The following is a 25,571-nucleotide window of genomic DNA, read 5'->3' on the forward strand; positions in this document are numbered from 1 at the left end:
AATCAAGATAACACTTTAATGCAACACTTTAAAATCAAAATTGAGGCAAAAACCCATTATGAACAAGACATCAAATTTTTAATAAGGCAGGATAAGTATTATTGACTTTTTTCTTTTAGCTCAGGCTCCAATATGGCTCAGCTTGGTACTTCCTCTGACTCTCACTTCCTTCAATTCTGATGAAACACACTGAGAGTGCACATAATGGAACGTGCAAAGGAGGCACATTTGCGCTGATTGCATCACTCTGTGTTGGGAGCTCTCTGGGACAACACTGATGGCCCAGGCCAGGGCTGCAGCCTTTCAAGAACAGAAAGGGACCCCAGGAGATACTGCCCCTCAGGATGAGTCCTGGAGCTTTGGTTCAGTTCCCAAAGGCCCAGAAAGAGGTTCTGATTCTGGCACAGCACTGCTGTTCTCTGTTAAAACCATTACTGTTCTACACATATAAATGGCAAAGCCCTATACAGGGTGTTCACCCATTCCACCCTGAGTACTGAAGATGAGATCTCAGCCATGAAACAGTGAAATACTTAACTTCCTGCTCCCCTAAACCTTCCTGTCATGATAAAAGCCATAGACAAACATTATTGATTGTTTGCTATCACTCAAAGAGCAAATGCAAAGAGGGGGAATAAGGGAGAGATTTATCTTTGTTGAGCTGAAAGAACATGATAAACTGTTACAGGGAAGGCTCTGTGTCCTGAAAGACTTACAGTTATTCCTGAGAATCCCCCACCTATTATCCCTCAAGGAGCGCTGGGGTGGGGTGGGGCGGGGAACATTTCATCAGTGCTGTCAGTCAGACATGGCTGCCTCGGGGTAACTCAGCTCTCCTCTGCTACAGTAGCCAGGGAAAGAATGCCAAAGAAGGAATGCTCCTTAATTTAAGTGAATTGGAGGATATTTTTGTAATGAAAATTAATCCTTTCTGAAAATAAATGATGGCAGGGGGCCCATTCCTGAACCAAGTACCTGTACTGTATAACGGCTGTGGCCAGACCAAAATCTGTAAGCCTCCTGGTGCTGCAAAGGCAGGGTTGATCTCAGGCATCCCATAGGTGATCTTCCCCAGCTCCTGGTGCCTCAGCAGCATTGCCTCCCACCCACAGTCCCAATATCCATCCTGTGTCATCTCCACTGGCCTTTGGTAAGAAATTAGAGACCAAGTTTAGTAACGATCTCTCACAATTATTTTTTCATTTTATTAGATTATTGATTGATAAGAATTTTAAGGAATCTCTTAATAGGCATTTGTAATAGGCAGTAGGTATATATTCTGTGGCTGGAGATCCTGTGACACATGCCCTGCGGGGGTAACTTCAGCCCCTGGGGATGGTCACAAGTCAGTTAAACAGAAAAACTAAAAGCCCTGACTAACTTGCTGACTTCCGCAGTGTCCTTGCATGGGAGATGTAGAGAAATTGGAAACACTCTCAGAGGACAAGGTTTGCTTAGTACATGATGCCTTTGCCCTTGATATTTCCTCTGTTTGGAATATTTTCCCCTATATCTGCCTCAAATTTCCCTTCTATAGTAGGCAGAATAATGCTCCCCTCCCCCCATATGTCCACATACTAATCCCTAGAACTGTGAATATGTTAGGTTTCATGGCAAGAAGAATTAAGGTTGCAGATGGAATTAAAGGGCTAATCAGCTGACCCTGAGTCGGGGATTATCCAGGTGGGCCCAATATCATCACAACGATCCTTATAAGTAGATCGTTGAGACAGCCATGTTGGAAGGATCTGAACTGACATTAATTGCCTTGAAGAGGAAGGAATGGGGATGAAAGTCAAGGAATGTGGGCAGCCTCTAGAAGCTGAAAAAGACAAGGAAATAGAATCTCTCCTACAGTCTCTAGAAGGAATGAAGTCCCACTAACACCTCTCTGTCAGCCCAGGAAGACTCACTTTGGACTTCGTACCTCAAAAACTGTAAGAAAATAAATTTGTGTGGTTTTTAAGCCATCAAATTGGGGGTAATTTGTTACAACAGTGGTAGGAAACAAATACACCTCTTTAGCAGTTGATCTCAGCTCCAACGTCATCTTCCTAATAAGACTTTCCTTGACAGCCCTTGCTTGCTAAAATATCTCCCAAACCACCAGGCATTTTCTATAACGCACTTTTTGTTTGCTGATGATTATCTAAATTTATTGTATTTCCATTTTATTGCTCTTCCCTCTCATAAGAATGTAAGTTCTAGAAAGGGTGGGATTTTGTTGCTCTTATTCACCTATGTATCTCCATCGCTTAGGACATGGGAACATAGTAGACATTCAATTAATATTTGCTGTGTGAATGAGCCGTAAGGTAACGAGGACCATAAAACTCATGCCCTTCTAAATCACAATTAGAGGGCAGCTGTTAGAAGAGTCCCAAACCCAGTAAGTCCTGTGTTGCAAGGAACTGTCCAGTAGAAAACAGGAATAAAAACAGAATTAGCAAGAATAATATGAAATCAGTTGCTTAATTCCAGGCAGTGGAGGCAGAAATCTTGAATAGTAAATACTCTCCGTGAACAAGTGCAGACAAGAGTTCCGTGATTGCCAGTAAGTAATCAGTTTGGAAAGACCAGAGAGGGGTCAAATATAGGTAAACTGAGTTAATCACATAAACTGCTCAATCATCACAATTCTTAAAAGATCACACACAAAAATACATTAACAGGAGAAAAATAGTAAAACAGGACAAAACAGTAAAATTACTTTCTTTTACTACTGATGGGTCAGTTTTCTACTGGAAATTCTTAAAAGTATCAGGTTCAGCTAAAGACTGCAGTGTTGATCACCTCTCCAGTTTTCCTAGTCTGAAATGAAATAAGCAGACCTGGTACTTAAAAAGACACTTTAAGGAAGGGCTGGCCCCAGAGAGGCAGGATCCGCCTACCCCAGTGAGTGAGGCCGTCCTGACACCTGGTCAACATTCTGGTGTCAACATTCTGGAAAACGGCCTCCAGGCTCATTGCTCCGCCTAGAGCCGCGCCACCTCCAAAGGGTAGCACCGGCTACCCGCTCCGCAGAGCCGACTCCAAGCAGCGCAGAGCTGGAGGGTCGTCGTCCCGAGGGGACCTGAGCGCTCACTCAGTCAGCCAATGGCCACGGAGCTAGGGCGGGACCTGAGAGTATCCTGCCAATGGGAGTACGGCAGGGCTGGAGGCTGGAGTGCCAGGGACTCAGGGCGGCCGTGGCGTTCGCACCCCCAGCTCGGGCAGATGTGGAAACTTTGGGGAGGTGAAGAGGGCGCAGCGGCGCTCGGCGGCGCGCTCTTCTTGCTGCTTTTCGCGCTGGGGGTCCGCCAGCTGCTGAAGCTGAGGAGGCCGATGGGCTTCCCTCCGGGGCCGCCGGGGTTGCCATTTATCGGCAACATCTATTCCCTGGCCGCCTCAGCCGAGCTTCCCCATGTCTACATGAGAAAGCAGAGCCAGGTGTACGGAGAGGTACCGCTCCGACGGGTCCCGGGCAGGGAGGGCCGCCAGACTGGCCCGGGCTGGCCAGGGCCTTCCTGGTTGGACTTATGGCCGCTCGTGAGCCGAGTAATAGGGACTTCTCCATATGCCGGCTGCCCGTTGAGGGACATCCGCTTCCAGGCTGTGGAAGGGAGAAGTCCTCGACGCCGTGCCCCCTGCAAGGGGAGCCCCGCCCCTGCCGGTGACCCACTCCGGGCCGAGGCCCCGAGGCGATCCAGGCCTGATTTTCCCGCTACCGCTCGAGTTCTTGCTCCTGCGCCTGCGCCGTTTGGCTCGCCGGCTGCGGAGCCACTTCAGGTCCAGGTTGGACCCCTGCCCTCAGGGCGGGCGTCTTGCGAGTCGGCCTCGCAGCTCTGTGGAAGCTGCACGCGGCTTGTCGGAAAATTAAGGCGTTCTAAATTCTAGATGGTTAATAACAGGTTCTTCGGTGTTTGCAGTCGATGAACTACTGGTGTAGGCGTTTGCTGTGAGAATGGAGAACGCAGGGGAACGCCCCTAACTGAGAAGCTGGCCCTGGGAAATGATTGTGAACGCGTGAATGAATTGATGACTAAAATCCGCTGCGGGGGTCCCACAGCACAGATGGCAATGCCGTTCTGACTGGCTGGGAACGGCCCCTTAGCAGATACTTAAAAGGCGCCTTCTGTGTGCCACTGTCACTGCCAACTTGGTGACTCATTTAAAACTCACAACCAGCCGGTGAGGTCGGTACTTAGCTCCTCCTCAATCTGCGGAGGAGAAAGCAGCACGGAAATGCCTTGTGACTGGCAGCGGAAAAGGCGACCCCCGCATGTGTGTGGGTGTCCTGAAGTCCGGAGGGGGCAGGAGTTTCCACGGGGCCTGACCAGAGCTTTACCTGTTTTGTTTTGAATTACACTTATTTATATGCAACTACAGGCCTGACGCTAGCGGTGAAAAAGGCAGATACAGCCTTTTAAGGAGTTGGCAGATGAGTGGGAGAGAAAACTAATCTCTTTATCGACCACAGGCTGTGGTCAGTGTTTTGAAGGAAAAGTACAGGGATGTTTGGCAACTGTGGTATTTCAGGTTTGACCTTAAATCCTTACTTAAACCAATTTTTACAAGAATTGGGCTAGGTGCCCGGGCGCGGTGGCTCACGCCTGTAATACCAGCACTTTGGGAGGCCCAGGCAGGCTGATCACGAAGTCAGCAGATCAAGACCACCCTGGCTAACACGGTGGAACCCCGTCCCTACTAAAAAAATACAAAAAAGCCGGGCGTAGTGGGGGCGCCTGTAGTCCCAGGTGCTCGGGAGGTTGAGGCAGGAGAATGGTATGAACCCGGGAGGAGGAGCTTGCAGTGAGCTATCTCGCCACTGCACTCCAGCCTGGGCGACAGAGCAAGACTCTTTCTCCAAAAAAAAAAAAAAAAAAAAAATATTGGTCTACGTTTCTAGAATAGAAAGTCACTAATGGTTTACGTTCCTTTCACGACTCACTAATAGTTTACGTTGTTAAAGGTAAGCTGGACGAGGTAACAAAAGTATGTGTAATTCTTAGATCTTATTTTCCAGCCGACAGTTCTCCCAGAATTGAGTTTATTCAAAATGTGAAAGCATAAGACTAGAGATCGGGTCTTCTGCCAGACAAAACTTGACCCCTGTTCTGAGACTTAGTTTTTTTTTCATCTCGTTAGTGAGAATAACAACGGAAAACAGTAAAGTGCTACTCAAGTGTTCTGGTTATTGTATGTGTTATTAGTTTCTTTTTTTTTTTTCTTTTTCTTTTTTTTTTTTTTTGTGAGATGAGTCTCACTCTGTCGTCCAGGCTGGAGTGCAGTGACGCCATCTCGGCTCACTGCAAGCTCCGCCTCCCGGGTTCACGCCATTCTCCTGCCTCAGCCTCCCGAGTAGCTGGGACCACAGGCACCCGCCACCACGCCTGGCTAATTTTTTGTATTTTTTAGTAGAGACGGGGTTTCACTCTGTTAGCCAGGATGGTCTCGATCTCCTGACCTTGTGATCCGCCCACCTTGGCCTCCCAAAGTGCTCGGATTACAGGCGTGAGCCACCGGGCCCGGCCTAAGTTATTAGTTTCTATACCCAGAACAGGTTTGTTCGACCTCCAAGTTTGAAAGTATTTTTAAACAAGTTATTTGAAATGGTTTCTCACAGAAAAGGGAATTAAACGTTTCTTATATAAGTATTTGAACTGAAAGACACTCTGTATTACTATGAATATTTATTTTGGGCAGGGGGTTGTCTAAGTCCCCTATCATAGGTTACAAATTATAAACGTACTAGACTGTCGTCTTGAGATATTTAGATCGGTTCAATAGATAAGAATTGGGCATGAGCAGCTAGTTTTATTGCTGGTACCACTTTTGAGGGAACCATGGTTCTTTACGGAGAAAGCTCTTGACTACAAATGAAATAGGACTAAACTGTTACTAGCTGCAGTGGGGCAGAGGAAAAACTGAAAGGAGCAAACATGAAAAAGAATATGCATCAAAGAGTAGATAGACGTTGTTTGCCTCACTATGCCTTAGGTTTAGTTGATAACCACCAAACATATTAACTCTAGGCTACAGCAGCATTTGATCTTTATCCTGGTGTGAAACATCTCTAAAGATCTCCCATTATTTTAGAGATATATTCCAATTCTGACAGACTCTCAACGTTGGTATAAATTGTTAAAATACTATACCTTTTTTTGGAAGTGGAAGAAGACTGTTCCCTCCTGTAATTCCGAAAGGTTATGAAAAGTTGTTCCTAGGACTTATTTCTAAATAAAATCTTAGTTTCCCACTGTCTTTTAAATTTGAGATGTATGCTCACAGAAAACAAAAACAAAAACAAAAACCCCAAAAAACACTGGACTTTAAAATTACTTAGGACAGTCACTTCAGGTGATACCCGCCTTTGTGTTAATCTGTGAATTCAGTTCTGCTTTGTGATTCTTGAAAGTTAAACAGCCAGTCCTCAGGACTTATATATTCATTTTAAAGGCAATCTTATATAGAAGTGTATCACACTGAAAATTACCATTTCCTTGGAGATTCATTCTGAATGTTTAAATTTCTGCAGTAACTTTAATCTTAGTCTAGATTTAGAGAGGCATTCTCTGGCTAGCAAAGCCAATACAAGTGGCTTTATCAGATTATTTTCAGGTAATGGACTTAAGGACAATAAAATTATTCCATTAAGGCAAGTAGAATTGACAGTGTATTAATTTATTTTTACAGCATTTATTGAGAACTTTATGCACGGCACTGAATGAGATTCTGTGTAAGGATTCAAAGATGAAAAAGATGAAATCACTGCTCCTAGGGAGTTTATAATTTAGCAGGCAGGCAGAAGACAAGAATATGAATGTTTCGGGTCCAAGATAGTGTTAAATAAGTGCCATGGGAGCTTCTAAACTCCCATGTGTGGTTCAAAGCAGAGAGAAAAAGAGTGCCCCAAGAAAGGCATCATGGAGGATCGTCCCTAAAGAGTTGGTATGGTTATGATAGTATGGCAGTCAAGGGAAGCATTCAAAATGAGGGAACAAACCAAGCAAAGGTTGAAAAGTGTGGCAGTCACCTAATGGTTTTCATCAACAGCACTTTGCACATTTGTCTGTTATTAGCACTTAGCCCATGATGTTATAATAATATGCTTAAATGTATATCTCTACAACTATTCATTAATTCAACGTCTATTTCTATTGTCATATGCTGTGCACTGTCCTAGGTGCTAGAGATATAGCAGTGACCAAAACAGAGATTCCTGCCCTTATGTAGCTTATATTCTAGTGGGGGGAAGACAGACAATATACATAAACACAATTAAGTAAATTATATAATATGTTCAAAGAGTACAGAGCAGGAAGTAAACTAAATTGGGGTAAGGGAATGGAGAATGTTAGTGGGTCAGATTTTAAATTGCTTAATCAGAACAGTCTCACCACAAAGATAGCATCTGAACAAAGACTTAAAGGAAATGAAGGAGCAAGCTATAGGAATATGAAAAGGAAGAACATTCTAGACTAAGAGAAGAGCAAGAACAAAGGCCATAAAGCAAGAGAATGCCATGTTGAGAATTACCTGTAAAAAGACAAGGATGAAATTAAGGAGGCCAGTTAGGAGATTGTTGTTATAAGGGAGAAATGCAGGTGACTTAGATTGGTCACCTGCAGGTTATAATAAATTGTCTGATTCTGTTTATATTCTGAAAGTAGGAACAGCATAACTGCTGAGCAGTTGGATGTGGAGTTTGGAAGAAAATAATGAGTCAGTGTGGGTGACTGCAAAGTTCTGGGCCTCAACAACTTGAAGGATGTATGGAGTGGTCATTAACTGGGAGAGTGAAAAATTATGAGTAGGGCTGGTTTGGGCGAGGGAAAGAGACTTGGAGATCACAGAGTGATCTAGAAGAAGGCAAGGAAAATGTTTTGTGTATTCCTCTTTACATCTCTGCCAGCATTATAATTAGCCCATAATTGGCACTAAAAATTATTGAATAAATCAAATAATATATAAGCTAATCTGTACCCTTCCATAGATCAAAGCAGTTTAAGGATAAGTTTTCACAATTTGAGTTACAAACCTTTACTAAAGTCCTTGAAAACAGTGTATACAGGAATACATATTAGTTCAAGTAAAAATTTCTCCAGTTCTACCCTCAAATACAGGACTATTTCAGATTGTTGAGTAAAGGTGGATTGTGTAACAGCTTTCTCAAGCCATGGCTCCTCCTTGCTTTTTATGGTCCCTGGTGTCCATAGTTTGAAGTTCTACCCTGAAGCGCTATCTGAAATACATTTGCCCTCTGTTCTGCCTTCATAGTGACACAACTTTAAGTTCATGGTTCTTTTACTATCCTTGTGGAATGCCATCTTTTTTATCGTCTCTGCTAAAGTTCACTTCTGCGAAGAGACTTTCCTTTAATAGGACTACATTACTGCATTGTCCCCTCTTTGCTCAGCTGGTAGCCATTCCCTTTTACTTAGAACTCTTCTGTTGTCACTTTTGACTAATACCACTGCTTATGGCAGGCAGTCAATGTTCTTTTCCCAAGGTTCTGGATATACCTACTGCTCAGTTGGCAGAGCCCACCCTTATGCCAAAGACTCTGGTGGCCCCATTACTCAGCTGGTTAGTTGTTACCACTTGGCAGTCCTCATGACCTTTGCTGATATAACTTTCTGCTGAACTTTTGTTCTCTGCTAAGCCTCCTGTTTTCTTCTGAAGTAGCGTGTGCCATGGCTAAATCTCTTTGACTTGTTTGTACAGGGATAAGGCTTGTCTCAGTATTTTGGCTGTAAAAAGCTATCCAGAAAGGATGGCAATAAGCAGTCTTAAGGAAGTATCATTCTCTCACTGGACTAGGCTCTTACATTGGGTTAGCTAGGATAGACTACAGGAGGTGTGACACTGTAAGTGAACCTGAGGTGAGGCACAGGGCAGACAACTCCAGCAAGGCATGGAATGGATTCTGTTTTGCCTTCCCCTTAACTGAGAGGCAACTACCTAATGTATGTGGTAAATGCCTTTCCTCCAAGGTTAGGTTCCCTTAGAGCCCTGTTCATTCCCTTTGTGGAATACAGAGAGCCAAATACAAATGGGCTTAGTTACAATATGTTTATACTTCAAAGTTGTCTCTCAGGTCTTTGACAATCCTCTCCCTCACTTAGCCTCATTCATCTTGGAAATAGAAGGAGATTCCTAGATATCATTGAACATTTTGAGGTAGAATGAATCATAAGAGAGCATGTATATCAAATATATTTTCTATGGCAATACTGAAGCCCAAATAGGTTAAGTGTTCTGCCCAGAGTCTTATATCTCTTTAATGGCAAACCTTAAACTAGACTCAGGCCTCCCAAGTCCAGAACCCTTTTCATTATACTGTTGGTAAGATTGTGACTTCAGGCACTGAATGGCATAATGAAATCACACAGTTTTGCATGGCTTATAGAAGGAGGGCACTCTGAACATTGTCAGGTGAGTAATAACTGCCTATATTTTCAGGGACATAACAAATCCTGGAAAAGCCACACTTACCACTTGTAGATTTCCATGGTTATATTTCTCCATACATTCTGCCATTTAAATATTGTTTTTCTTCTCTCTTCTCAAAGATCTTCAGTTTAGATCTTGGAGGCATATCAACTGTGGTTCTAAATGGCTATGATGTAGTAAAGGAATGTCTTGTTCATCAAAGTGGAATTTTTGCAGACAGACCATGCCTTCCTTTATTCATGAAGATGACAAAAATGGGAGGTATGTTTGTTTGCACCTATTTAGTGATTTAGTAAGCTATTTTAAATCACATTTCTTATTTTAAGTTTTAGTGCATAGAGTTGGGATTATTTTGTACTGATTAATAAGAAACTATTTACTTATAGAACCTGGTATCTGAGGACCTTTCAGGCTGTACTACTTTCATATTTTAGACCAGTACATTGCTAATTCTGTTGTGGTTCAGCTCTAATAAGTATTATAAACTTTTAAAGAATCAGCACCTAATAACATCTGCAGGTTTTGTGAAACAAGTTAGGAATAAACACATACTTGCACTTGAATCCAAAGTGCCCTTTTGAACCCAGTCTTGAGTACTTGATGACATTTTTACTATTGTTTTACTTAAAAGCTTACAGAACTTGAAGCAGCTTTCTTGACTACTAATCACTGTGATTAGTAGGTGTAGAGTTGCATGGCTTGTGTAAAGGACTAGCGTTCTGTATGGTTTAGTATTGATCAGTGTCGGAGATTCCATATTCAACAAGGGGGAGAGACTGAAAGTTGACAAAATCGGTAAGAAGAAAGCAGCAACAGACAGCCTAAAATAGAATGTTCAAATCACATACAGTGGTTTTAATAGTTAATAGTATAAGACTTTTTACTAAAGTTGTATCCTAAATTCTCTAATATGAGTTTCACATTTAATTTCAAAGAAAAATTTAACAATATCTTGGTTACATAGGCAAAAACTAAAGACATTGATTGAAAAGACAAAAATAAAACTCCTATATTACATCACAAAGGAAATCAACTAATGCAGAGAAAGCACAAATTGTAAAAGACTGAATTCTCAGGCCAGGGTATAATGATACTTGAAAGCAGTAATATAAATAAAAAACAAGCAATTAGACCAAATAAGAAGCCACAATTATAATAAACCTTTAAAAAGATGATGAAAATGAAAGATGATGCAATCACAGTAATATTTGAGACAAAGTATATATTTTTCAAAGCTGTAAATTTATTGTTTAGACTATTTTCATCATAAATCATTTGACTTAAGATTTTTAAAAACCAGGTAGAAAATTATGTGTTGCTTTAAGTTACTATGTACTGACCTTGGAAGTAGAAAATCATGGCCACTATTAGCCCACTGTGTGAATGGAAAAAGGTTGCCCTTTGGGTGGGCCCAGCGTCATGCCCAGGCACACAGCTTGGCCAGTGTAGGGTTATTATAAACAGTGCTCCTCTGTATCTTCTTGTGTATATATCCCATGTGCACATATTTCTCTAGGGCTGGTTTCATCTTGGCACCATTGCACTAGCTGTTCCTTCTAACTACAGTGGTCTTTCCTCAGGTATTTGCTTGTTTCACTTCATCTCCTGTGAGTCTTTACTCAATGTCATCTTTTGCTGACTACCCTATATCTATTTACTTGCTATATAATTTATTTGTTGTTTTGTCTGTCTCTCCTACTAGTGTCTAAGCTCTGTGAGGGTAGGGATCTTTGCTTCTTTTGTTCCCTGATACATTCCTGACACTTAGAACATTGCCTGGAACATAGTAGGTGTTCCACAAATACATGTTAAATGAATATTTGTTGAACGAATAGTCATCTGGGAGTATAGAAAAAAGAATGGACTATGGGAATGTAAGATTGCTACACAGCACTAATGACCCCCTCACATATGGTAACTTTTTAATAAGCTCTACATTCAAAAATTATTGCACAATAAGTTGTTGGAATGTAAATTTTGTGTGTACCTCATGTACACAAGAGAATGTGACATTTTTCATTGTGGGTTGTGTTAGTCCATTTTGTATTGCTATAAAGAAATACCCAAGGCTGGGTAACCTATAAAGAAAAGAGGTTTAATTGGCTCATGGTTCTGTACACTTTATAGAAAGCATGGTGCTGGCATCTGCTTCTGCTGAGGCCATCTGCTTCTCCTGAAGCTCACAATCATGGCAGAAGGCATTGGAGAAAGCCAGCATGTCATATGGCAAGAGTGGGAGCAACAGAGCGAGTAGGGAGAGGTCCTTAACTTTTAAACAACCAGATCTCACATTAAGTGAGCAAGAACTCACTTATCACCAAGAGGCTGTTGTAAGACCATTCATAAGGGATCTGCCCCTATGATCCAATCAGTTCCCACCATGCCCCACCTCCAACATTGGGAATCACATATCAGTGTTAAATTTATCATAGGTACAACCGTGTCCCAGTAATGAGTGAAATTTTGAGTAAAGTACATGTTACATAAATATGTGCACTGAAGATGTTGAATTAATTTAAGGGGGAAATTTTCCATAGTAGCCACATCAAAACAGCAGATACATTGTGGAGACTCTGAAATTTTAAGGTAGGCAGTATCAGCATTAGAAAAGTTTGAGCTTCATGTTTGCCCTTCTTTTGACTTCAGCATTTTGACTATATTGACAGCTCATTCAGAGTTCCCTTATCCCTGTCATAGTTACTTGATTGTCTACCATATCCCTTTTTAACAGGAGGAAATTTATATTCTAAAATCCATTCTCTCTTAAGCAGAAAATTTCTAATCCTAGAAGGATGATTTTTTAGGTGTTTGTTTAGTCTAAGATAAAATTTTGCCCATTGAACATGCGGTCATTTCTCTTTGGTAAATTAGGCTTATGGTAAAATTTGGATAATATATAGTCACCTGGCCCTATTTCACCAGGTTAAATTACACAAGACTGACTAGCTTCTTGTGGTGGTGCAATTATAGGTCTTTTCTACCAGTCCACAGATAAGGAGTAGAAAACCTTTATCTGTTATAATACTCTGGCTAATGAGTTGCTGAGAACAGCACCCAACCATGTAGTTATATAGGAGTATAATTTGCAGAAAGATGACTAACCATCCATTAAAACATTTTGTTCCCTTTCATTTTTTAGATACAGAGAAGTAGGAATTATACAATATTTTAATTTTTTTTCAGGCCTACTCAATTCCAGATATGGCCGAGGATGGGTCGATCACAGACGATTAGCTGTAAACAGCTTTCGATATTTTGGATATGGCCAAAAGTCTTTTGAATCTAAAATCTTGGAAGAAACCAAATTTTTCACTGATGCTATTGAAACTTACAAAGGTAGACCTTTTGACTTTAAACAATTAATAACGAATGCTGTTTCAAACATAACCAATCTGATCATTTTTGGAGAACGATTCACTTATGAAGACACCGATTTTCAGCACATGATTGAGTTATTTAGTGAAAATGTGGAACTAGCTGCCAGTGCCTCAGTCTTCTTGTATAATGCCTTTCCATGGATTGGCATCCTGCCTTTTGGAAAACATCAACAGCTGTTTAGAAATGCATCTGTGGTCTATGATTTTCTCTCCAGACTCATTGAAAAAGCTTCAGTCAACAGAAAGCCTCAGCTACCTCAGCATTTTGTTGATGCTTATTTTGATGAGATGGATCAAGGTAAAAATGACCCATCATCTACTTTCTCCAAAGAAAACCTAATTTTCTCAGTGGGTGAACTCATCATTGCTGGAACTGAAACTACAACCAATGTGCTACGGTGGGCGATTCTTTTCATGGCCCTTTATCCTAATATTCAAGGTGAGGATTCTCTTGATGATCTCAGGGTCTATCCTTACATGTAGGGTTCATACATGTTTTTGAGTCTTAGCCATGCACAATACATTTTCTTTAGGAACTCCTGCTATGCCAGCCAAGGACAGAAATATTTAATAGCTACAAAAAAGAGTTTTCAAATCTATTATCTCAATTCATGTAAAAAAATCTCTGAAAGAGGTCTTATTATGCTTATTTTATAAATGAGAAAAAACGCTGTATCTGCAAGTGGCAGAGCTGGAACCTGAACTCTGATAGAATTTAAAAAACTAATTTTATGCTTTACTATTTTTCTTACTCCAATTCTAGGTTTGTTTGATGTTTATTCTTATTACTTATGTCTTTCACAATAGAGCTACCCAGAGCACTGGGTACTATTAGTACAAGATATATAGCATATATTTCAACAGAATGCCCAGATAATAAAAAATCTGAATCTGGATGTATCTATATCCTATTGGCTTGTTATTGGTTATCATTTATTTTATTCCAGAAGGAAATAACTTTAGCTCTAATTCTAAGAATTGCATAATAACTTGAATACTTTTTCTCTGACAGGACAAGTTCAGAAAGAGATTGATTTAATTATGGGCCCCAATGGGAAGCCTTCTTGGGACGACAAATTCAAAATGCCTTATACTGAGGCAGTTTTGCATGAAGTTTTGAGATTCTGTAATATAGTTCCATTAGGGATTTTCCATGCAACCTCTGAAGATGCAGTTGTACGTGGTTATTCCATTCCTAAAGGCACAACAGTAATTACAAATCTTTATTCTGTACATTTTGATGAAAAGTACTGGAGAGACCCAGAAGTGTTCCATCCTGAGCGATTTCTGGACAGCAGTGGATATTTTGCCAAGAAGGAAGCTTTGGTTCCTTTTTCCCTAGGTAAGAGAACTTTCACAGGGGCGTAACTTTAGAATAAAGGATAATGATAATTCATTAGATATAGCATCTTAATCTGAAGCATCCTCCTGTAGAATTAAATATCCCAATTCTAAAAACACAGAACTGATTCTTACAGGAGAGAATGATTTAATTGGAAGTAATTAACACCTGTTTCTGCTTAATATAAGCCTTAATTTATCAACTATAGATGGACTTTTGAGAACCCCTGGCTTCTTCTAAAACTGTTTTTGCCTGTGGCTTTTTTGCCCATAATCAAAACTTGTGGAATGAGAAGCCAGTAACCCAGAGAGGGAAAAGATACAGTCACTTAAGTAAAACTAGAATCTCACTATCTTGGCTTCTGGTTATTGTATTTCATCTTCAACTAGGAAAATATTGCTTCTTCTGTGAAAAGGTACAAAAGACCCATGGAAAATGGACTAGAAACTCTTCCCCTTCATTGGGGAAGAACACACACTTAGTTGAAATGAAGCGGACTTTTCTTGAGCAAAATGTCTCACCTCAAATTAGATCTTTTGTGGCATATCTTAGGCTCTGTTGCAGCATGGGAGGGAAGTGGGAGATGGAACTAAAGTCTTAGAAAAGTCCATGGTCTGACAAAAGGAGGTAAATGTATGGGTTCTAGGAGCTGAAGTGTCAAATCCTATTCTTTGAGATTTAAGAGAATCCTTTAATAAACATAATTCCCTCTTACTTTCTTTAAATTCCAGATTTCCTGAATGACACCCAAATATTAGACATTAATTTTGGTAAAGATTGTGGGTTTAAAAAATTATTATATCTGCTTTTTCTGTTTAGGGAGAAGACATTGTCTTGGAGAACAGTTGGCTCGGATGGAAATGTTCTTGTTTTTCACAGCATTGCTTCAGAGGTTTCATTTGCATTTTCCACATGAACTAGTTCCAGATCTGAAGCCCAGGTTAGGCATGACATTGCAGCCCCAACCCTACCTCATCTGTGCTGAAAGACGCTGAAAGTGCCTGGATGTTTTCGGGAGCAAGGATGTATATTTGCCTTATCCCTGAACTTGGTTTAATCAAATCAATGTGTGTATTAGAATAAAAGTCACAGCATCATAAAGCCAAATGAACACAGATGTGTCTTAAAATAGTACTGGAGCAGAAACAAGCACTAGTCATGATTGCTTTTCAAGATTTTATGACTTCTGGGGTAAAATTCTCTGTTGAGAGACACAAAGGTGCAAATGATGGGTGTTGCTTAAAATGCTAAGAAGAGTCATGGATGCCCTAAGCAGAGCATCTTGTTTAGTAGCAGGTACTTTTATCCCTTCCTGACTTCATCTGGCTTCTGTCCTGGGGGGCCTTGGTTCCAGAAACCAGCTCCCTTCTGATCAGGTATTGTCATTAATGAACTGTGTGGTACCAGTCCAGTTTAATAGAGGACTACAGAATAAATTAAAACCCAAATAAATGAGTTTGGACTTTAGAGGTATTTTAGATATGGTGGGAGATTGTAGAAGAAATATGTATTTAATGTAGAGCCTGCCAGTGCTTTCGTATCTTACTCCCTGCTCTGTCTTCATAAGAACTGTGTCATTCTTCTTATAAATGAGGGTCTGTGTGACCCTGAGTGTCCACCTTCATAGCAGCAGTTAAGTAGATAGGACATTACAATAATATATTTAAAATTTTAAATGATACATGGTTGTTGAATCTTTGTTGGCACATTTTCCCTGGCACCACTTCTTTCTAAAACTAATCACAAGGATTAAAGATTGAATTCACTTATATCTTTTAGAGGTCTCTAGGCATTTCCATGGGTTAGTGTTATTTTTCTAAAGATAATTATATTCAAATCCAAAAACATGCTCTAGAGATAGGGTAACTGTGTAAACTGGGACACTTGAGAGTGAATGGGTCTTCCTATTCATAGTTATATCAGGACAACAAGAGTAAATTGTGACTGCCCTAAACAAACTGGAATGTATATTGACCCATTTATAGCTATTTTTACATCATCATTTCTTATAAAGTTGTGAAATTATGGGTACATGCTCTTGTAACATGGCTCATGAATAGTTGCAGCCTCAGAGTCAGCGCACACAACAATGACTTCTATTAAGAATATGGATTTAACCTTAGTTTGGACTTACCTGTTGAACAGTTTCAAGTTTGTGTGTTATACATCAGGAGTCTGCATCTTGGATATATTCAGATGTTTCCAGTTGCAAGGGGAAGAAAATCCTTGCAAGTTCACTTAAATAATAAAAGGGAAATTTGGAGGAAGGGTGGAAGTTTTAGGGTCCATATGGCTTAGATGTTACATGGTGTAATCAAAGATTCTGCTTCTTCCCACTTCTCAATTTTGCCTTCCAGATGATACCAGCTTTATCTTAAGGCTAGCTCATGGAGTACATGTGCTTTGCCCACCTCCATACAGAGAAAGCAAGCTTAGATCGTTTCTGGGAGAGCAAGGGAATTTTTTAAATGCCCCCAGAAAACTGTTTTTTGTGTCCTATAGGTTCTGAGTTATGTGCCCATCCATTAATTTAAAACTATGGTTTGTGAGTGTAATTATGGTTCACTTAGCCTGAACATATGCCTGACTACTAGAAGTAGTCATGGAGTTGGCTTCTTCCAAAATACATGTGCTACATATGGGTGATGTAGTTATCTAAACAAAACCAGGGCTAATTATGAAGAGAAGAGGAACTATAAGTCAGAAGACCAACTATAGTGTCTGCCTCACTTGCTAAGCCAAGCAACTTTCCAACCTACCTTCCTGAATCTTTCTGTAATTATTTTATTTTAGTTTTTCAGATAGTTGTCCAGGCTGGTCTTGAACTCTTGGGCTCAAGCAGTCCTCTAAGCTCGGCTTCCCAAAGTGCTGGGATTACAGGCATGAGCCACCACACCCAGCCCCAACCTTCCTGAATCTTGACAAACATATTCAGGTTGCTCCTTAATCTTTGTTCTTTCTTTGACATAGCAAATCTGTCATCCCAGGGTCTCCTACTTACTGTCATATCTGCTATAAGAGCCTAAGTTGAACTTTAAGGTAGTTTTACTGGGTAAAACAACTTAGTGAACTGAAGTAGATTGTAATAAAAGTTGAGGAGGCTTTCTTTTGCTTTTGAGTACTACCACTACTGCTGCTAGTACAATTTAGGAACTCCATAAATCTATGCAGAATGAGGATCATGCTATTTTCACAGGTTAATTGTCAAGCCAGACAAATTATAAAAGATGTAGCTTCATCAACTTTTAAAGGTAGAAGAACCTTAACTTCACTTAATGTGCTCATTTTATAGCCAAGGAAATAGAGGTTTACACAGGGGAAGTGAATTCTCTAGATCACGGCAGAGGCATGCCTTATTTCATTCCATATTCCTTTTATTCACACCCAATAATTTATCTTACACTTTACAATTTATAAGGCTGTTTTTCATTATACTTTCAACTCGATTATTTGGAACCAGTTAGCTGTGGTAAAAATAAAATGCTACACTTTTGGAAAAATATAAATTAACATGAATTAGTAAGTAATCCATACTGGAAAAATCTGTTTTTTGAAATTACATTGTAACAGATACGTTGGATCTGTGCAATAAGGATGCCTTCTCTCTTATCAGTTAGTGCTAAGCTACTGATTAAAATGTTAGAGATCTAATTTCTGATTCAACAAGTGAGCACGCTTGTTTTTTCTCACCTATCACTGAAATAACCATTAAGGATAGAAAATGGAATAAAGGCATTGAGAATACGGGTGGAGGGCAATGTTAGTGGATCAGATACTTTGAAATTTTAGGAGATGGAAGGTGAATGGAAAAATATAGAAAACCACAAACAAAACCATGCATAGACGAAGCCAGAGGTGGAGATGGGAGCCCATTCTTCATGGGATAGCTATGGAGAAAATCAGTACATAAGGAGAGAAGTAGGTAAGGATAACTTTTTCTAAAAGTGGAAAGAAATCAAGCAGATTTACTGGGATAAACAGCTGAACAACTTTCCCCGTCTCATTTTCTCCTCCTGTTTGTGCAGTTGTAGAATTTGCCTCCAAGTGCTGAAATAAGTATAAATAAGTTCGGGTTCCTATGCCAAGGAGATGGTGGTGCTCCTACCTGGAATTGGTGCCCTACATTGAGGGCTCCCTAATTTTGTCTGCTTTAAACGGTAAGTTCTCTAGCGCCTAAACTGTTAATCGGGTGTGAGGACAAGTTTCAGTGAACCAAGTGATGACTGGGGAAACATCAGCAAAAGGACTAGCCTTGAGCATTGAATAAATTTAAGTATAGAACTAAGACAATGGTGGCATAAATGTGACAATACTATCTGTTTTATACTCATAAAAATAATGCATCTAACAAAAAATGAGAAGAGGAGAAATGGTAGAACACAGAATAAGTTCTTTGCTTCATATAGTTAGAATTCAAAAGATATAGTTTAAAAGTGACAAGTAGTAGACGTTTAATAATATTTAACAGTACAAGAGTAAAGGATAATATTGCCTTAAATTGGGTAGTGGGAGATAGAGAAGAATATGTACAAGCTAATTTTTTAATTTATAGATGAGAAGCAGATACTATAAAGAAATGGGGTCCAAAGATAGTATAACTATTGCCACTGAATCAAAGATACACACTTTCTTAAACGTCATAATTAAAATGAGTTTTTAAGAAAAGAGCAAATAATATGAAGAATTAAGTCCTTACAGTCACATGAATAAATATAAATGGGCTTATCTCACCTATCAAAAAGGTGTTCATATAATATAGCATTGAATTTGATTTCAGACCAAATCCAATGCTATATTATTGTTGTATAGAAGAGATACTTAAAACATAGGTTAAAGGTTAAAAATAAAAGGACGGTTAAAGACATGCCAGGAAATACAAATAAAAAGAAAGCAGGAGTCATGATCTTAATAAAACAAGGCAGAATTCAAGTCAGAAAACATAAGACAAAAAAGTGCACTTTGTAATTCTAAGTACTATAATTCATAAGGACTTTATAACAGTTATAATACCACACCAAATAACAACTTTCATAAGGCAGAAATTATAAGACATGCAAAAACAAATAGGTAGAAGTACCTTAATACTGAGCCATGTTACCCAGGTTGGTCTCGAACTCTTGAGCTTAAGAGATCCACCCACCTCGGCCTCCCAAAGTGCTGGGATTACAGTGTGAGCCACCACACCCAGCCAAGAATACGGAATTTTTCTGTGTAGTGATATGGTGAGATGTCCAGGATAATGAAACAGATACAGAATGCAGCAGTGTTAGCAAGCAAAAAGGGCTCATTGTCCAATGTACCAGAAGCCAAGACTATGACACAGTTTTTGAGAAAAGCTTGATACTCAAAGTAGACTTCCAACTATTTACTGTTGACTCCCAGATCCATACTTGTAGCCCATATCACTTTTCTGAATTCCATACCTACACTGAAATACACTTGGTTGTCTCAAGCCTCTTAATCTCACTTTGCTCTAATCTGAATTTGTCTCTTCACTCTCTAACACATCCAAAATCAATTCCTCTGATATACCCTAACTCAGTGAATGATATTGACAGCTGTCTAAATCTGAAATCTGGGAGCCACCCTTAATCTTTCTTACCCCCATACCAACTCCATATTAAATCATAACTCTGTTCACGTCGCTGTGGTCCACAATCTATTCCAGTCAATATCGCCAAGCACTCCCTTTGTCTAAATCTTGCTCTGCCATTCTGTCAAAAGACAAAATTAACAACAAATTGTTACAGATATAATTGGCTTTTATTCTAGATTCATGTATCAGGTAACTTGCATTCTACAAAATAGAATGAAATTCCCACTGGGTAATGGCAGAACAGTGGGTTTTGTAAGGATGGGAACAAGGAAACAGAATAATAGAAAAATAAAAACTGATCAGTTATCACTAGGTTACTTCAGATTACATCTTCTTTGTACAGGTTAAAGCAGCGGGGACTTCCATCATTATGCTCAGATAGACTGGAATCTCCTGTTTTGAGAAAAAACTAGTCTGGGGATCAATGTATTTCCTTAAAGTTTCAGTTTGATTGTGTGGCATTTAGTATGAATGACTCCATTTTGCTTTGGTCTGGTCTATTGGGGCCTAGGTGCAGGAACTCAGTCCAAAACAATAGTTTTAAACCATTCAAAATACAGTTGACCCTTGAACAACATGGGTTCGAACTCCATGGGTCCACTTATATGTGGAGTTTTTCAGTAAATATAGTTGGCCCTGTATTGGCAGGTTCTGCATCCGCAACTAAATGCAGATGAAAATATAGTATTAGTGGGATGTGTAACCCTTGTATAGAGAGGGCCAACTTTTTGTATCTGCGGGTTCCACAGGGTTGACTGTGAGACTTGAATATGTGACAATTTTTATAGCTGAGGAGGTCCTAGAACCAATCCCCCACATATAACAAAGGACAACTGAAGTATGCTATTTGATCCTCGTAAAATGTAAATCTAATCATGTTATTCTTCCGATTGAAACTTTTTCATTGTTTCCCATTTCCTTTAGGAATAAAGTTTAAAGTGGCACGTCATGTTTTACAAGGCCCTTCATTAACCACCATCTCTCTACCACTCCCTGTTCTTGTGCTCTATCTTCCAGCCACCCTAAATCTCTTTGGCTCATCCAGTGTAGGGATGCTTTCTCTTCTGGCCTCTGTACACACTGTTATTCTCTCTCTACAAGCAGTCATTTCTGAGCTAACTCTTAATTCTTCAGTTCTGAGCTTAAAAGTCACATTCCTTTGAGAAGTGATGCATCTCTGCTCCACCTGCCACTCCTATCCCCTACACACTAGAAGAGCTTATATTAATCTGGCAATTATAATGAAGGAACCAGAGTTGTATCTATTCATCTCCTTTGTGAAGTTTGTTTCTATGAGATGATGCAATCTAGATACAGGGAATTTCTGATGACTTAAGTAAGCCAGAAACTCCAGGTTTCTTGTAAACTAAGTAGAAAAAGCCAATAGCACCAACAAAGTAAGTAATGAAATAACAGCAGGAAACAGCTTTCAAATCATGAAATAATTTCTAAAAGTACTTTTATGGAGAAAAATGTGTCAGTAGATACATATATACAGCACTAAAAGAATATTTCTAATACCAGTGGCTTTAAAAATAGGAGATTTATGATGAAAATTATTTTAACAAGAAATTAATCTGATTCAGTAGCAGTCAAAATAAGATCTGCAATATGGCTTATGGCAATTTCTCAAGTAAGATTTCATCTAATAGTACGGTGTGCATTTAATATACTCTCACATTCTTTCTTACACTTATGAATTTTTAAGTTTCAGCTCGGGAGAGATACTTTTTTGGGGTTCTTTAGGCTAGTTATTTTGACATATGTCAATTACTTAGCAAGGGTTAAATAATTTAAGGACTATATTATGTAAAAATGAGTTCCCAATAGTAATTGGATTTATAATTAAATCCAGTAAATCCAGTATTTGTAATTAAAAATGCTGCTTTTGAGAAAATAACATAAACTAAAAAATATATATATATAAAAAACCCAATAAAGACAGTATGGAAATGTGATTGAATCTCAATATGCATGCTTGCACATGTATGAATTTATACACATACACTTGTATGTATTCTGCAGGAGAGGAAGTAATAACAGAAATACACGTAAACATGATGGAAAATGTACTCTAGAGAAATATAAGGACAGGATATATACATTTTAAGTGCAAATAATTATCAGTTAAAATTTTATTAATCAGTAATAAGTGGTGGGACTGGTTTACAAATAGTGTGTGGCAATGGTAACAAAAGTGGCAGCAAGGAACTCAGCACTCACTCAACATGTCTAATAAATAAAGCTTAGTGATTAAATATTGATACTGTGAAGGATCAAAAATTCTAACACTTCCAGAGATCTTAAATTGGTATCTTTCAGATAAGCCAAATATTCTAGATAAGTAAGAAACTGCATGCCAATACCATATTCTAAAGGAATTACCTTGGAAAATTAATGATTTCACTGTATGCAAAATTGCATGAATCCAAAATATGATATGGTCTCCAATAATAATAGAAGATATTAGCCTACCATTTTGCCATCATTTTGGCTGATCTTTATATCTTCAAATGTATTTCACAAGTAGGGTACATATCCACACACTGGCAAGTTTACAAAACATTGTAAATATGGTCCATTTTCTTGTGATTATTTTGATAATATGGTTATTTAATAATGTACTTTTGTATGAAATGATTTATTAACATATTTAGATTTTTTATATGAAAAATAAGTATTCCAATTCTTTACTTGATCTCAGAAATCAGTCTTGCAGTTGGGCTTCAGAAATAATAAGTAGTGATAGGTCATTTCTGTCATGTAGTCTTGAGGCAGAGGGAAATTAACAGAAAGATGAACATCAGTTTGAGAGTAAACAAATGACAACTAAGATATGGATCTAAAGATAACCACATATTCCAATTATTTATTCAATGTACGTGTCCTTTAGGGCTCACTATATTCCTTTTTTCTTTATCTTTAATGAGATTAGTTTCATTTGATTTTGCATTAAGGCAAAAGACAGACATCTCCTTTTCTTTGGTTTTAATTAGTTTCAAATTCATCTAAGAAGAGAAAATGTTGCTCATTTCATAAAAGGTGAACCTTGGTATTACGGCAAATTTTTTTTCTTCTGACAAATCTGTGCTGTGTTTATATTAACTAAATCTTTAAAAATACAAATCCTGAGCTAGAGTAAAAATAACAATTTTGACTAAAGAATAAATCCCTTCATTGTTAAGCCTAAACAGCTTTAAAATTCAGCCATGGAACATAAAGAAGGTAAGACTGGAATTCAAACTTCTGATGTCCATGGCAAACCTGAATACTCTCAGCAGAAATAAAACACACATAGTAGATAATACACAATAGTAAAAAGCATCAGAAATTGATGCACCTGGATTTTGTTAAATATAACAAAGGTTACTCAGTCCTTCATGGATAAACCTAGCTGGGAGAATAGAACTTAACAGTGTATTGCATTGAGAAGAAATCCCTCAGAAAGGCAACACTGGATTCATTTTTAGACAGGCATAGACTTTTTTCCAAAACATTCAAAGACATAAAAGACACATTGGGAAATACAATATGAATCTATTTTCATAAAAGCGAAAGTTCTGGCCACTTTGGTAACTGAAATAAGTCACTTGAGTTTTTAGTTATAGCTGACCCCCAATGAAAAATAAGAGCTCACTACCCAGCAAAGCAGCATTATGACAAAGTATTCATACAATAGTGAAGGATTTAAGTAAGGGCTCTGCAATATGGGTCAACATGGATGGTATTCTTGGTTTAAGAATAGTTTTCTAGTTCCTGTGAAAGTGCATAGGAGTGGGAAACTGCCAGCAGAGCAAGGATCCTCTCACAGTATTAAGGCTTGTCCATGTGGGAATGGTCAGTTGAGAGTCAGCCGGTGGACACTAGGCAATGATTTCTGCACCTGGGCACAGCCCTCTGGGCTTCTTCAATATGACTTTTCTTTTACTCAAACTGTCGCTCTTCCTCTTCATCTGCTTCTTCAATGACCTGAATCTCATCTGCTTGAGGTAAGGAGGAGTTCTCCACCTGCAGTTTATTCCCATCAGCTTTACATTTTTCTTCTTCCTCTATGATTTCCTTCCATATCTTGTGGTTTTCAGTGAGGTGGTGCATTAGCTGACAAAATATTTGCCGTCTGCTTTTCCTTCTTGGTGGTTCTGTGAAATTTAAAAGAAATATATTCTAATCACAGCAATATGATGTAATCATTCAACAAATATTAAGTGCCTATTATATTCTAGGTAACTAAGCACTGGGGTTACAAAAGTAAACAGTACTATAAAATAATAGTATAATAAAAATAGTATAATGAAATAGTACTATAAAAATAATCCCTGCATTATGGTGTTCAGATTCTAATGGAAAGAGCTAGGAAAACAGAAAGAAGCAAAACAGGAATACGTTAGATGGTATTGTTATGGATAAAAACAAAATAGAGAAGAGGTTTAGGGAAAACTGGCTGGGTATGGTGGAGAGGGAAGAATTATGCTGAAATTTCAAATGAAAATAACCCAAAGTTAAAAAACAACCTTTAAGGGCATCTTATGTATTGAATTAAACACAATTACCAACATTTTGATAAGTATAATTTTTTTTTTTTTTTTTTTTTTGCGACGGAGTCTTGCTCTGTCACCCAGGCTGGAGTGCAGTGGTGCGATCTCAGCTCACTGCAACCTCTGCCTCCCAGGTTCATGCTATTCTCCTGCCTCAGCCTCCCGAGTAGCTGGGACTACAGGCGCCCGCCACTATGCCCAGCTAATATTTTGTATTTTTAGTAGAGATGGGGGAGTATAATTTTTAGAAGTCAGTCAACCTTCAGATGCTAATGCCATTTAAAAAAAAAAGAATTTTAAATACATTTTAATAGGATTTGCCATGCTAATCCTAAATACAAGGCATGTGTGTGTTGCAGTGGGAGGTGCTTTGTAGTTTTCCTATCTGGTCTGATTTATTGCATGCTTGAAAATCAAAACAATACTTATGTAGGTATAATTTAAATTCTACTTTAAAATGAGCAAATAACTGATTTCATTCACAATTACAAAGTGACAATTTTCATTTCATTTTCCATTCATACTAATTGTCTTATATAGAAAAGCATGTCATTACAGTTTGGTAACTCAAATTCATAATGCCACAAAACTTGGCTCTCCCTTTACAACCAGGGAATGTATGTTTTCCTTCCCCCTCCCCCCCACCCCCCACTGTTTTGATCTATTTCTCAAGTCTATGTGAACGGCAGATTAGTATGCTGCTATGGAAGTTGTGCTCCTCAGCTTTCCAGTGGGATTGGGGGTGAGATGTGTGAAAAGGAGTGACATGAAGGAGGACTCGCCATGAGGATCCACCTATGTTCAGATGTGGTGATGGCCCTATCGTGCATGCACAGGTGGAGCCTGCTGAATGAAGAGTACTGGTTAGAGGACAACACTTCAAGAGATGTTACTTTAATTAAATAAGAATAAGAATGCTTGTTGTATTACAGTATTCACCCAGTACCCAGCTTACAGCAGTTACTCAAAACATGACTATTGAATCTGAACATTTAGATAGTGGTTACTCAATATAATGACTGCTGAATCTGTATCTGAGAAACAAAGTTCCAAATCTAAGTTAAATGGATATATGCAGTTATTAAAGGTTGAGTATCCCTATTCAAAATGCTTGGGACCAGAACTGTTTCTGATTTGGGAATATTTGCATTATATTTAGCATCCCTAATTGAAAAATCTGAAATCCAAGTGTCCCAATGAATATCTCCTTTGAGCACCATGCTGGCACTCAAAAAGTTTTGGATTTTGGAGCATTTCATATTTCAGATTTTCAGAGTTTGAATACT

The 25,571-nt window shown here is 38.8% G+C and overlaps 2 protein-coding genes across 9 annotated transcripts in view; one reads left to right on the forward strand and one right to left on the reverse strand.

The window, feature by feature from the left end:
• The first annotated feature begins 2,922 nt into the window (after window positions 1-2,922).
• The window catches only part of CYP2R1 (cytochrome P450 family 2 subfamily R member 1), a 38,062-nt gene continuing 15,413 nt past the window's right edge, over window positions 2,923-25,571 (forward strand). Inside the window, exons 1-6 of one of the 7 annotated variants that reach the window (XR_011610799.1) lie at window positions 2,923-3,441; window positions 9,555-9,696; window positions 12,619-13,251; window positions 13,825-14,154; window positions 14,974-15,094; window positions 18,180-18,311. Coding sequence is in view for 6 of the 7 variants with exons in the window: in XM_011750065.2 (XP_011748367.1) it covers window positions 3,097-3,441; window positions 9,555-9,696; window positions 12,619-13,251; window positions 13,825-14,154; window positions 14,974-15,149 (1,626 nt within the window). In the remaining variant the exon portion in view is untranslated. Of the gene's footprint in view, window positions 3,442-5,300; window positions 9,697-12,618; window positions 13,252-13,824; window positions 14,155-14,973; window positions 15,262-18,179; window positions 19,754-25,571 lie in introns of those variants that run through there. The other 6 variants (XM_011750066.3, XM_011750065.2, XM_071075054.1 and 3 more) reach the window with 6 other exon arrangements.
• The window catches only part of LOC105486928 (phosphodiesterase 3B), a 206,540-nt gene continuing 203,562 nt past the window's right edge, over window positions 22,594-25,571 (reverse strand). For both annotated transcript variants that reach the window (XM_071075053.1, XM_011750068.3), the window contains one exon: window positions 22,594-23,889. In XM_071075053.1, coding sequence (XP_070931154.1) covers window positions 23,675-23,889 — 215 coding nt within the window. In that variant the 3' untranslated portion in view covers window positions 22,594-23,674. The remainder of the gene's footprint in view (window positions 23,890-25,571) is intronic.

Source organism: Macaca nemestrina, chromosome 12, assembly GCF_043159975.1.
Source record: "Macaca nemestrina isolate mMacNem1 chromosome 12, mMacNem.hap1, whole genome shotgun sequence".
In the NCBI taxonomy this organism is placed as follows: Eukaryota; Metazoa; Chordata; class Mammalia; order Primates; family Cercopithecidae; genus Macaca; species Macaca nemestrina.